Source organism: Oryzias latipes, chromosome 4 (assembly GCF_002234675.1).
Source record: "Oryzias latipes chromosome 4, ASM223467v1".
Taxonomy (NCBI): Eukaryota; Metazoa; Chordata; class Actinopteri; order Beloniformes; family Adrianichthyidae; genus Oryzias; species Oryzias latipes.
The window spans coordinates 30,567,607-30,579,833 of record NC_019862.2 but is presented as its reverse complement, the minus strand read 5'-3'; the positions used below and the strand labels follow the sequence as shown (position 1 = coordinate 30,579,833).

Genomic DNA, 12,227 nt, shown 5'->3' with positions numbered 1-12,227 from the left:
CCAATCGTATCAGCATGTGGTCTCACAAGGGGTCTCAGGATCTCATCTGGGTACCTAGAGACAGTCAGGCTACGTCTGGTGAGGACATGGAGAGCTGTACGGCCCTCCAAAGAAATGCCCCAAACCACTGCCTAACCAGTCATGTTGGATGATGTTGCAGCAGCTGAACGTTCTCCACGGCGTCTCCAGACTCCGTCACGTCTGTCACATGTGCTCAGTCAGAACCTGCTTTCATCTGTGAAGAGCACAGGGCACAAGTGGCCCATTTGCCAATCCTGGCGTTCTCTAGCAAATGCCAAATATCTTCCACGGTGTTGGGCTGTGAGCACAACTTCAACCTCTGGACGTTGGTCCCTCATTCCCCCCTCATGGAGTCTGTTTCTAACAGTTTGAGCAGACACCTGCACGTTTGTGGCCTGCTGGAGGTGACTTTGCAGGGCTCTGGCAGTGCTCCTCCTGTTCCTCCTTGCACAGAAAAAGAGGTGGTGGTCCTCATGCAGGGTTGTTGCCCTCCTACAGCCTCCTCCACATCTTCTGATGTTCTGGCCTGTCTCCTGGTGGTGCCTCCATGCTCTGGACACTACGCTGACCTTCTTGCCAAAGCTCGCCTTGATGTGCCGTCCTGGGATCTTTTTCATACTCACTTCCCTCTTTGTAAACTTCAGTTCACAAAAGAAACCAAGTCACCTACTAACCTTTTGACCTTTCATTGCTTTGCAGTGACACGCCTGATGGGAGGGGTCACTCAGTCCAGTTTTCATTTACAGTCAATAGATCGCATCTTTCTGTCTACATTTTCCAGTTTTGAGTGAGAGGATTAGTGATACACCATGAAGCACAATTTTTAGAACAAAAATCTAAATATTTTATGCCATTTAATTAATTGATCTTTTACGCACACAAATACAAGAGCTTACAGGACAACAACAAAGTGTCCCATGTTACAAATCTTTAATCAAGCATCTATCAAATGTTGTCAAATCAATTGTGTTAATTGATATAAAGTTTAGCCTAAAATCCAAAAAGGGGTTTATACAAATATACACCCTGTGTGTCCAAAGATTCATATCAGTCTATTGTAACATCTGTCCAACACAAGAAGCCTTTAGCTCTCATCCGTGTGCTCAGCTGCTGGAGAGGACTACTTTAAAAATCAATGAAATATCTGTCAAGAGTTAATCTGGAATCTAAACTAAATTACATTTATAGTTGTTTTTTTAACATCAGTGAACAGACCTGTTTGTGAAACCTAAATTGTTGATTTAATCTGCAGGATCCCTGACTAACGTTGGATTCTTGATTTTCCAATTATTTTATGGCGTAGATCGGATGGTGTGTAAAAATACCCCAAGCATATGTTCATGCATGTTCTTCCACATACAGAGTTCTTCATTTTATAGAAGTTTGGCTTCAAATCATTTTGAGAACTGATGATTATCTTGAGTAGTATCGTTTTTTATTTTTTTTATTTAATTTGAACAGCTTCTGGGCTTTTTCCTTTAACATTGAGATCCAAATGGATCATTTCTCCCCGCATCTCATCTGTGAAAAAATACAAAACGCTTTAAATATGGAAACACAGACAGCAATAATACGCCCAAAATAAAACTTTATATACAGATGTATAAATGTACAAAAAATACGTTTTGTTTTTTGTTGTTTTTTTTTATTTATTAAGCAGCTTTGTCAGATTTTTACTTTTAGTTCTAAGGCTGGGGTTATTTGAAGCGCCTCCGCTCTGGTGAATTATGGGTAATAAATCATCCGAACATGAAGAATTTGTCATTTCTAAATTATGAAGAAAAAACTGGCTGCAGTTTATCTTAATAAAACAAAGCAAAATCTCTAAAGGAGAGAATTTTGAAAACATCTTGACATCTAAATGGCTGCAGTTATAAAGTGACTAGTGACACAAAAACCAATACAGGCACACAAAAAAAGAAAAAATAAAGGCGTCTAGAGACAAGGTATGAACACATAAGTCGTATTTTAAAAAATAATGATACAGATGAATGTATTTACAGGTAATGCTGTCATTTTTTTGTTCAGTAGATAGCAAATGTCTCTTTGGTCCCTGTCGATTGTTGGTAACTAGTGGTTAATACAAACAAAAGGACAAAAACACAACAAAACAGATTTCTCTCAATCATGCCTGTCACTAGGAATCATTTATCTGTTACAAATAATCCAAGTTCACATAGGCACGAGAGTTCAATGGCTCAAACACATCAGGCTATGAACAGTACAGGTGGGATATAAAAGCAGAAACATCGATTACAAAGAGGCCAAAGATGCTGAAAAAAGGAAACTTTCAACTTTTTCAGCAGCAGAATTTTCAGAAAGACGGGAAAAATCACGACTTGTTTCCATCGCTACGGATGAGGTTGTGTTGGTTGATGTGGGAGTTTGGAAAAAAAACAGGAAAAAAAAAACAAAAAAACGATGCTTTCAAGAGGTGAAGAGTTCACTTCAGTAGGCTTGTCAGGCGTCGCCGTGTCCTTTCTTTCTTTGGACATGTGAAGGTGGTTGATGGTTCAGGCTTCGCTCTTTCCAAAAAGACTGCCCTCAGTTTTGAGTCTGTGCATCCTGGTGAGAACAAAGACACCAAACCAAGAAGGAGGTCCTTTAAAAACTACCGATCAGATTTGGTGTTTGGATGGCAGCTCACAGGAGTGGCAGTAACTTACCGCCTTTCTTTGCGGCTGATGTTGTCTTCTTTTGACTTGACAAAGACGGCATCTTCTCCTCCCCTGACGAGATCAGCAAACTCTCCTTCCTTGGCATTGAAGATCACCCTGAAATGATCGTCAGCATTTATCTGTTTTGCTTCTTTTTTTTTTTTTTTTAAAGTGAACTTCCCGCCTTGTGGAAACCGCAAACTCACTTGGACTGAGTCTCTCCAGATTTGATGCGAAGCTTTCGGATGTGGAACTTGCTGCTGCCCCACCAGTCGGACCAACTGAGGATGGCGTCCTTCTCCCAGCGCAGCTTGACGATCATCAGCTCGCCGATGTCCACGTCGGTGGTGATGAGGAAGGACACGGTGTTGTTGCAGCTCAGTTCTGGCCTGCAGAGATGAGCGGGGAGAGACGGAGGTCACGGCCTCTGGCTCGGTGGATGGTTTTCAGCGTGTTTGAAATGTGAAGGAAAGCTCGCCGTTCTTACAGGACGAAGGCGATGTCCTCTGTCTCCCCGTGAGTTCCAAACAGTGAAATCTTCATTGGCTGCTCTGTGAAGCTCTGCTCACTCTTGCTGAAGAAGTGTGCCTTCACCTGATAGTGAAAAACTACAAGAAGAAAGCAAATAGCATCAAATCCCAGTTGATTACAGAAAGACATAAGTGGGTTTAGTAAAAAAAAATAATAATTTCATTAGCTTGATTTCTCTCCCTGCACTAAGTTCAATCCATGATGAAACTGTTCCAGCCGAGCTGTTTCATTACTTTTGCATACCAGCCACCAAAATACCCATGACCCCCTCTTCTTATGGCCTCCTCTGAGCCGGCTGCTGGTTGTAATCCTGCATTAACTCCTCCAAATGAGTGTGTGGCTTGTTGATTAACCTCACTAATATATATCACTGCTGGCTGTAGGCAGTCACATTTACAATAAGTATATTAACCAACTGCAGCTTATGCACCAAGAAAGAATTTCCATTATGCAAAGAATACAACTAATTCCTTTTTAAGTGCATGAATCCAAATGGACTTAAAGACCCACTCAGATGAAAACTGTGTCTTTGACATGCTCTTGTAGATTTTTCTGATGATGGGGACATCTGTATGTGTATATTATATATATATATATATATATATATATATATAAAGAAAATTAAGCTTAAATCTTCATTTCTGAGTGTTTCTTTATTTAAACCGCTGTGAATTAGAAGCAGACGAGAAAATGCCGTCCAAGACGACGGATTTTTTTCTTTTATTTTGTCTAAAAACTGCATAAAGACCACTGGGAACACTTAAAATACACCAAAAAGATGATCAGTGTGGGCCTATACATTCAATGTTTACACACACCGTCACCTTTGCAGGTGTATTTTATGTCTTCTGATCAAGTAGCAGGTGAAGAAAAAAGCAGAAGACGTTGCTCCTGAGATAAAAACTAAACGAGTCCAGTCGACCACTTTTGTACCCACTATGACAGAATCTACCTGGCTGAACGAGAGCCCACACAGGCGGGTCTGCCCCCTGATATTCACCTTTGTAGGGCATCATGCCGCGCGTCTTGAGGTACATCTTGGTGCTCCGAGCCGTGCGGACCTTGTTGATGTTGTAGCCCAGCTTGTTGCAGCGGTTCTTTCTGCAGCTCAGGCACACTCCCTTGTTGAAGGCCTCCTTGGAGTTGCAGCGGTAGGCCATGCTCTGGTGCTGGGTGTTGACCAGAGAGTCGATGAACAGGTGGATGGAGCGCTCGTGGGAGCACTTGACCAGCTGGTCCATGTCTGCCACACAGGGAGGAGGAGCACAGGAGAGATTTTGGTGAAACATCACATCTCCTGATGGGGTCACTGATGCCGACATGATGGGCATTTCTGATTTAGTTCTGTAAAAGCCCTGCAGCTAAATGTAAAGAAGCATCCAATCAAATGGTTGTTTTAGTCTCTTTAGCAGGAGAAAATGTTTATTTTAGAGTTACAAACGATTACTTTGACTGTAGTCTATCTGTTGACACCAATGATGGTTTTCTGATTGCAGGAGAGACTTCTACATGTCTCCACTTAACGTACTCTGGAGGCCCTTGATCCCCGCTGATGCGATCCCCAGCAGGGTGTTCTGGATGTCGCAACCCGGCTGGAAGGTGCCTCCGTTGGGATAGATGTCGATGTGGCCCACGGGCCTCTGGATGCCGATGCTGCGGTCAGGAGAGCCCCTCGTGTTGGTGTGCAGGACGTCCACGAACTGGCCGTCGTCTCGGGACAGGGTGCTCTGGTCGTCTGCGTGCTCGAAGGAGGGGCCGGCGGGATCTAAACCTGGGGGGGGGGGCAGCACAATGGGAAAAACATGTGAGAACTGATTTCTATTTGAGGCTACAGAGGCATGCGTTTCCTTTGGCCTCAATGTAAATGGGGGCCCTGACAGGCAGCTGACCCGAGTACAGTAAACAAACCATTCTACTAAGCAGGTCAAAGAGATTTCAGAGCCGGATAAGCTTTCTGATGGTAAATGGGGGGGGGTTGAACATGCAGACTGTAAGCTCAGACAATGCAGGTTGGTGATGTAAACACTGATGTTTGTGAGACTGTTATTTATTATGATTCTGCATCGTCATCGGAGCGTTTCCAACCAATGATTTCCTTTACCTGTGATCCTGCTGATCTTGTTATCGGTGAGGTGTCCCGCCACTCCAGCCACATGCGCCCCCAGACTGTAACCCAGCACGTGAATCCTGTCCCAGGGCAGCTGCAGCTCGTTCTGACGGATGACAGACAGGTGAAGTGAAAAAGCGCGTCACATGCAGTCGCACAGTCCAAAGGCTGCCGGAGGGGTTTTTTTGGGAGCCGTTCCAAATCAACGATCGGTTTGTGCAATTCGTTGCCAGAACTTTGTGAGGACTTTTAACTGGAAAGTTATGCAAGAAGAGGGGGAAAGCCGAACGCGTGCTCCTGCAAAACGAGCACAGCTGCACCCCACTCCGCGTTGGGAAACCGCAGACACGGCTATGAAACGCTTTGATGGCCGTTTCAAATCAAAACCAGTAGGAAAATGAATCCACTGCACATGTGGGAATATAAAAAAACGCCAAAAAAACTGCACTTCCATCTGCAAAACGACTAGCACATGCACGGAGGAGCACTCACCTGTAACCAGGTAACAAACTTGGCCACGTCCCGGCCCACCAGTTTGGTGTAGGAGGCAGAGGTGGGGTAGTGCTGGCTGGCTCGGGTTAACCAGTCCACCACGATGACGTTGGCATTCGGCACGCGCTCGTACAGCGCAGACACCAGCTTGGGCACCCAGCTCTCAAACATCCCCGTTACCTGCAGCGGGACGCACAGACATCATCAAAAATGGACCTGCGTGTTTTTATGAAACCGCTCGCAGACAAAACACCCGACTGAGCTCCTACTTTCACCCCAAATAAGGAACTCTTTAAGAAACTTTGGCAAAAAAATCTCATTCTTCTGAGAATTGTGAGCTGCGTGGTTGGAGTCGTGCTCAATTTCAACCCGGCAAACATGCGGGTGACCTTGCGTTGGCGGTCAGACACCTCTGAGGTCAGCTGCAGTATGGCGTGATCCCCGCTGGCCTTAACCCTCCCTGCTGGAGAGCAGCCAAGCCATCACTGGGTTCAGATTTGGCTGCATGACTCGCCTTAAATCGCATTAGCGCAGAGGATGCGTGAACTGTTCCTCTGCTGTTCCTGCCGGATTTACTCCAACTGACATCTTCACGGAACAGCATCAGTGAGGAATTGGTCAGCGCTCACGATTTGGGTTTCCTGCTTCAAAGTTCCTGATGACGAGTATTTTCTTTTGGTATTTTCAAGCTGAGAAACGAATGAAAAGTGCGGCGAGTACCGTCCAGCCGTGTATGACGATGAAGGTCTGAGCTTCTGCGTTGAACTGACAGTCCTTGATGGTTTCTGGATGGCCGGCTTGGATGTAGCACATGTCCTCATCGGGGATGTCTGCGGTGCGCAGGGAGAACTTGGACAGGATGTCGGCGTAATCCGTCATCCACTCCGTGGTGGTTGGCAGCGGAGCAGCCGTGGTCGTGCTGTTCACTGTTTCAACGACACAAAGGGACACAGTGTGGAAAACGTCATCAGGTTGTTGTTGTGGCGCCACAGGAATCCAAAAAAAAAGCCGCAGGGAGCCGGATCGGGTGCCGTACGAGTTTCAGTCAGGAACATCCAAGATTCCCAGCATCCGTGACATTTTCAGACAAATATTACACTCTTTTTTTCAGACATGCGACAGTCAGTCTGAGCAGGGTTCAAGAGGCAGGACAGTGTCGCCCCCTACTGTTTCTGCTGTATTCCTACCAGCAGGTATTCAGGAAAAACTCACTATTCCAGCATCTACATTAGAGGAAAAACACTCGGATTTCATTCAGATTGAATCTTTTAATACGAAATCTCATCAAATACTCCCAAAATACTTAAAAATAAGTAAACGTGAAGACTTGAATTTACCCTTCATGCACACATGTTGATAAAAAAAACTGATTTTTCTCTTATTTAGAAAACAAACATGTTTCCGGTCATTAACCCTCCTTCCTGCTGTATTTCCTGCAACAGCTGTTCATCTCTAAACTTTAAATTGCACTAAACAAATGACTTTTCATGAAAAGGATGCCTTCACATACCAAACAGAGATGTGGTGTTGGATTCAAGATCAGAAGAAAAAGTTGCAGAAATGTTTCCCAAAGTTATCCAAAGGGTGAAAAAGCAGAGGAGTTCCTTTCCCATGTTCCTGTTGGAGCTGCTGTTTTCTCTGCTGGGGGAGCCGATCCGGATCTGGATGATTTGAAGTTAACCCGCGTGAATCCGCAGCACCGGTGACAAAGAGGTGCGTGGATGGATGCGGTCTAGGGGTGAAGCGTCCTGCGGTCTGTCAGCGCGGCGGCGGCGCCGCATCTTTATATGCGGCTCATCTGAATACCCGCCGGTGATTGGCTGGGGCGTTTATGGGCGGGCACTCAGACCAGGGGGGGGGCATGGTTTGCAGGGAGGGGGGAACCCCCCCAGGATGGAGCCATTCTCCAGGAAGAATTCCGGCGATGAAGTTGATCAACTTTTAAACCATTTTACGCTTTCAAAGGTTGAGTTAAAGCAGAAACATTTTAATATGAGTTCAGCTTAGACATTTTTTTAGACATTTATTCTAAATATTAGTATCTGAAGCCTAAATAGTTGTTTATTTTATCCCTGGAGAACCCACAGGGTTACATTTGGCTGCTTGGAAGAACCAGAAATGAAAACAAACTTACCTTTTGTTTCTATAAATGAGTGATAAAATAAGTTATTCACATTTTTTTGCTACCATCTGCTCAGTTTATCTTTATTTTATTAGTTTTGTTTTTGTTTCTCTCAGTTTTTTTTTACCTCTCTAATCACTCAGATTTGTTCTGGTTGTATTTATGATGTCAAGCAAAGTAAAGTTCAGTTTTGTTCCATGTTTTGTCCTCTTCCATTTCTTCAGTAAAAACATGGGATGCATGTTAGTTTTTCCTATTGTCTATTTATTTGATGCATTTCTTAATTTCTATTTATTTTCTAGGCTGCTGCTAAATGTTGCAATTAGAAAAAAAAATTGAACCATTGCACAAGTTGTTCTATTGTTTCCATTTGCTCATATTTCACCACTTAAATCGGTCATTTTGGTTTTTCGTCTTGCAGTCCTCCTATTGGCTCCTTTTTTACCGTCCACTCCTGCATTTTAAGTCTGGTCTTTTAACACATACAGGCTATCAAATGTTTGTAAAGCACTGAAATAATGCACCTCTGTTTTATCGTAATTTACGAATGTATATGAAAATGTGAGGCCTTTTTGTGTTTCTAGTGCCTTCATTTTTCCCATAATGCACTTCGGCCTGTTGGCAGACCTGTATAAACAAACATGTCATCAAGTAGGTAAATAACTAAATATGGTTTTGGGGTTTTCCGGGGTTAAACTGCACGCCTTCAATGCTACGGCCACCAGGGGTGCACAGTGGTGTAGTGGTCAGCGCTTTAGCCTCACAGTGAGAACGTCCCAGTTCAAATCCTGGATGCGGCCGTTCCGTGTGGAGTTTGCATGTTCTTCCTGTGCATGTGTGGGTTTTCTCTGGGCTCTCCGGTTTCCTCCCAAAGTCCAAAAACACAGGTTAAAGGTCAACTGGTGGGCTGGACAATTAATCAGTTTAATTGATACATTTGTTGTGTAGATTTAATTTGGGGATTTTCTTAGGCTTCCGTTGATCGGCTAAGGTCAGCTAAAGAGGAGCTCGCTCCCAAAAGAAGCTTTTTCTTTTCTACGGTTTTCTGACTTCAGGCTTGAAGCAACAAAACACAAACTAATCTGAAGGCTTTTGCTTCCAAAAGTGGAAGTACGACGAATTTGCTTCAGCAGCAGAGACAGAGGTAGGTCCACTCTGTCCCATAGTTTTTCTTTACGAGCTGGCAGCAGCTCAAAAAACATCACAGTTTGTGTTCAGGCCAACTTCCAAAGGAAACGTTAAAATAAGGGTTTTTGCTGAATGTATTTGGTCATTTGAATTTTTTTTTTTGTTAAAGAAAGTAAAAGGAGGGAGAAAGAAATCAATTAATATCGTAAAATGACGAGTGTGCGTCCCTGCAACAGACTGGTGACCTGTGTGAACAGGAACAGCAGGTTCTGACCAATGGATGGATCAGGACACCGTGAATATTAAAAGTCCTATTTTTACTGAAAAAACAAAGTTTATCAACTAATCTGGAGCATTCCAGACACTGAAGGCCTCATGTTTAGTTTCACGTAAAAACAAAAGTGTCTTCGTTTTGGTGGTTCCGATAAAATATCTGCAGAGTCCGAATGTAGCTTCTGTGATAAGACGGATAAAGAGAAGCAAGAATCTCATGACACTGACGCAAAAGAGGCATGCTGACAACGTAGAAATGCAAACAAACAAAACAAAGAAAACTGATTCTTTGTCCTTCTCGACTCGGCCCCCAAACCTTCGTTCACTTGTGGCCTCTGCTGTCTTCTAACCAACTGAGAAATCTGTTAAAACCTAAAAAAAACAATGACAAAAATCTAGAATGCACCAAAAATAATGCTAAAGACACAGATCTCGGTGGAAAGCAGCACTTCTTCCCCTTTGCTGGAACAAACTGCGACTTTTACAGGACCAAACATTGCAGCAACCGTGACTCTTTGAGAAATATGAACTAAAGAGAAAAGAATTGAACAAAAACATCAGGAGACCAAAACTACAAATCATTTTTTCCAGCCTTGAAGTGATGTTGAAGCAGCTGCTGCAACCGTGTAGGCAAAACATCCACTTTAACCAAACTAGAGGGGAGAGAAAGTGCTGGGCTGAACTATAAATGTGACCGATCGTTAGGAAGGTGATGCATGCGGTCCGACCGGCAGACCAACCCGGTGATTAGACGGGAGCAGCGCCTCCTCCTCCCCTCTGATCTCCGTCAGACTCTGCTCCTGCCCTGGTTCCAGCGGTGATGAATAACCAGGACAAGTGAGTGTCGTTCAGGAGACACGCCCAGTTCCAGAGAGGAGGTTCAAACCCTTGAAGAGACACAAAAGAAGGAAGAGAGGCTGAAGAGACGGGCAGCGGACGACATCAAAAAACCACTAAAATAACCAAGTATCAAACTTAAAAAAAAAAGACTAAAACTACTGCTGACTTTAAAAAACGTAAAAGTGCTGTACCTTTCATTGGGGACAGTTGAGATGATTTTGTTATCTGAAGCATTACGACGATAAATAAAACCATAGATAAAATGTCTTGAAGCGTGGAGAGTTTTAGCTCCTGCACCAACAAACAAAGTGCTCGCGCTGCACCACCGAGGCGGTTTGAATAAAATCCTTAAGGCATCATTATAGACGACCTGCAGCCTCCTCATGCTGGATGCCCCATGATTGTCCACAGGTGGGCAGTAAGTGTTAAATAGTAGGATTTTAAGATTGGTCAGAACATGAATAAATCCTGCATGTAAGCATCATCATCATCAGTTATCTGACATATTTCATCTCCTTAAAAAACAGTTTTGAGCCGTGAAATTTCCTACTTTCTCACAGGAAACCCTGTGATCCCCACGTCTGCAGGTTTGCTTCACATTCTTGTCACGCACAGCTGCTTTCACGAAGCTGTTTAGGATGTGTGCTGCCGCTTCAAAACTAGCAAATATTTAAAACCCTGATAAATACTTTCCATCTGCTTCCTCATCGGCCATGTTTTCTGCTCATCCCGGTGTTTACGTGTGTTTGTGTCACCGAGGAAGGGTTTAACGACTGCTTCTGCTCTGGATCTGCATCTTGAAAAATCTTTAAAAGTTTACTCCACATCTTGTGTTGTCTCCATAGATTTTAATGTGACCCTAAAGTAAGGCGTTAGGATTTGAATCTAAAGTCAATGAGGCCCCAAATCTAGCGTCTGCAGTCTAAACCTTTAGGATTCATGCAGACGGGATCATCTCCACCTTCCTGTGAGGAAGGGTTGAATTCATGCGTGTTCTGCATGTGGTTTCCTCTCTGAAGAGTCCATTTCTTCCAGCCTGGACTGCCATTTCCTGGAATTAACTTTTATTCTGAAAGATTTCGATTTCCCGTATTTGCACTTCAGATCCTCCTCATGCCGTCTGCAGGCTGAACTGCGCAGCTGTCGGTCGTTGGGAGGAGCGGCAGACGTGACCACAAGCCATGACTGCAGCAGTCGTCTTTGCTGCAGTCAATAGTGTGAAGCATTTCTGATTGAGTCATTTTTGACCTCATATGGTCACCATAACAAACGTTCAAGTTTTAGTCACCGACAGAAAAAAATACCTCAGAGTGAATCTTTTTGCTCGTCTCCAGACACTTGAAGGTTTGTCAAATTTGATCAAAACGGTTTCATAAATGCTTTTAGGTTCACCACAGCCAATCATGCGCCTCCAGATACAAACACTTTCACCTCCCTTCTGTTGACTTCACAAGCAGCTCTTGTTTTTTTACGCAGAGCCAGTCTGGGTTTTTAAACCTCAGGTCTCTCGTCTTGAGCCGGATTGGTCGTTTGGCCTCCATGTTGACTTTATAGTCAAACTGGATGAAGGGACGGGTCGGTCCTCCAATCAAACGTCACGTACGAGAAGGAGAGAATAAAACTTACAGGAATAAGATAAAAATAGTAAAGCTCACACACGTTTGTCTGAAATAAATGTTTCCAAACTCCACATTTGTGGTTATTCCTCCATATTCTCTTAACGTCAAATGTTCTGCTACATGTTTTCTGCTCCGATCATCTTTTGATCCATTTTAAACAAGTTCTCTGTGGTCTCTACAATTCTGATTATGCTGTTTTTTACCAATATCATTTTTTTTTAAAGTGCCGTTTTCTAGGACAGTTTCTGCAGAGAAGCAGGAGTTGATTAGAAATTCACCTCCGAGTTGAGGGGCGGACCGTTGGGGTGGAGTAAGCCTGCTGCCCCCACTTCCCATCATCCACCTTTTTACACTCTCTACAGCTAGCTAACAGCCCCTCACACCCCCGACCTAACATTACCCGAGCAACAAAAAAGGTGAGCAACATCGTATCCATC

The 12,227-nt window shown here is 43.9% G+C and overlaps 1 protein-coding gene across 1 annotated transcript; it reads right to left on the bottom strand.

Annotated features, from left to right (window-relative positions):
• Positions 1–1,970: 1,970 nt before the first annotated feature.
• Positions 1,971–7,565, bottom strand: lpl (lipoprotein lipase). Its single transcript, NM_001308995.1, is given in 10 exon segments — positions 1,971–2,586; positions 2,688–2,795; positions 2,885–3,067; positions 3,166–3,286; positions 4,210–4,452; positions 4,738–4,980; positions 5,311–5,422; positions 5,809–5,988; positions 6,529–6,734; positions 7,319–7,565. Coding segments are annotated over 10 exon segments (1,551 nt in total). The 5' UTR covers positions 7,422–7,565; the 3' UTR covers positions 1,971–2,534.
• Between the last annotated feature and the right edge of the window lie 4,662 nt (positions 7,566–12,227).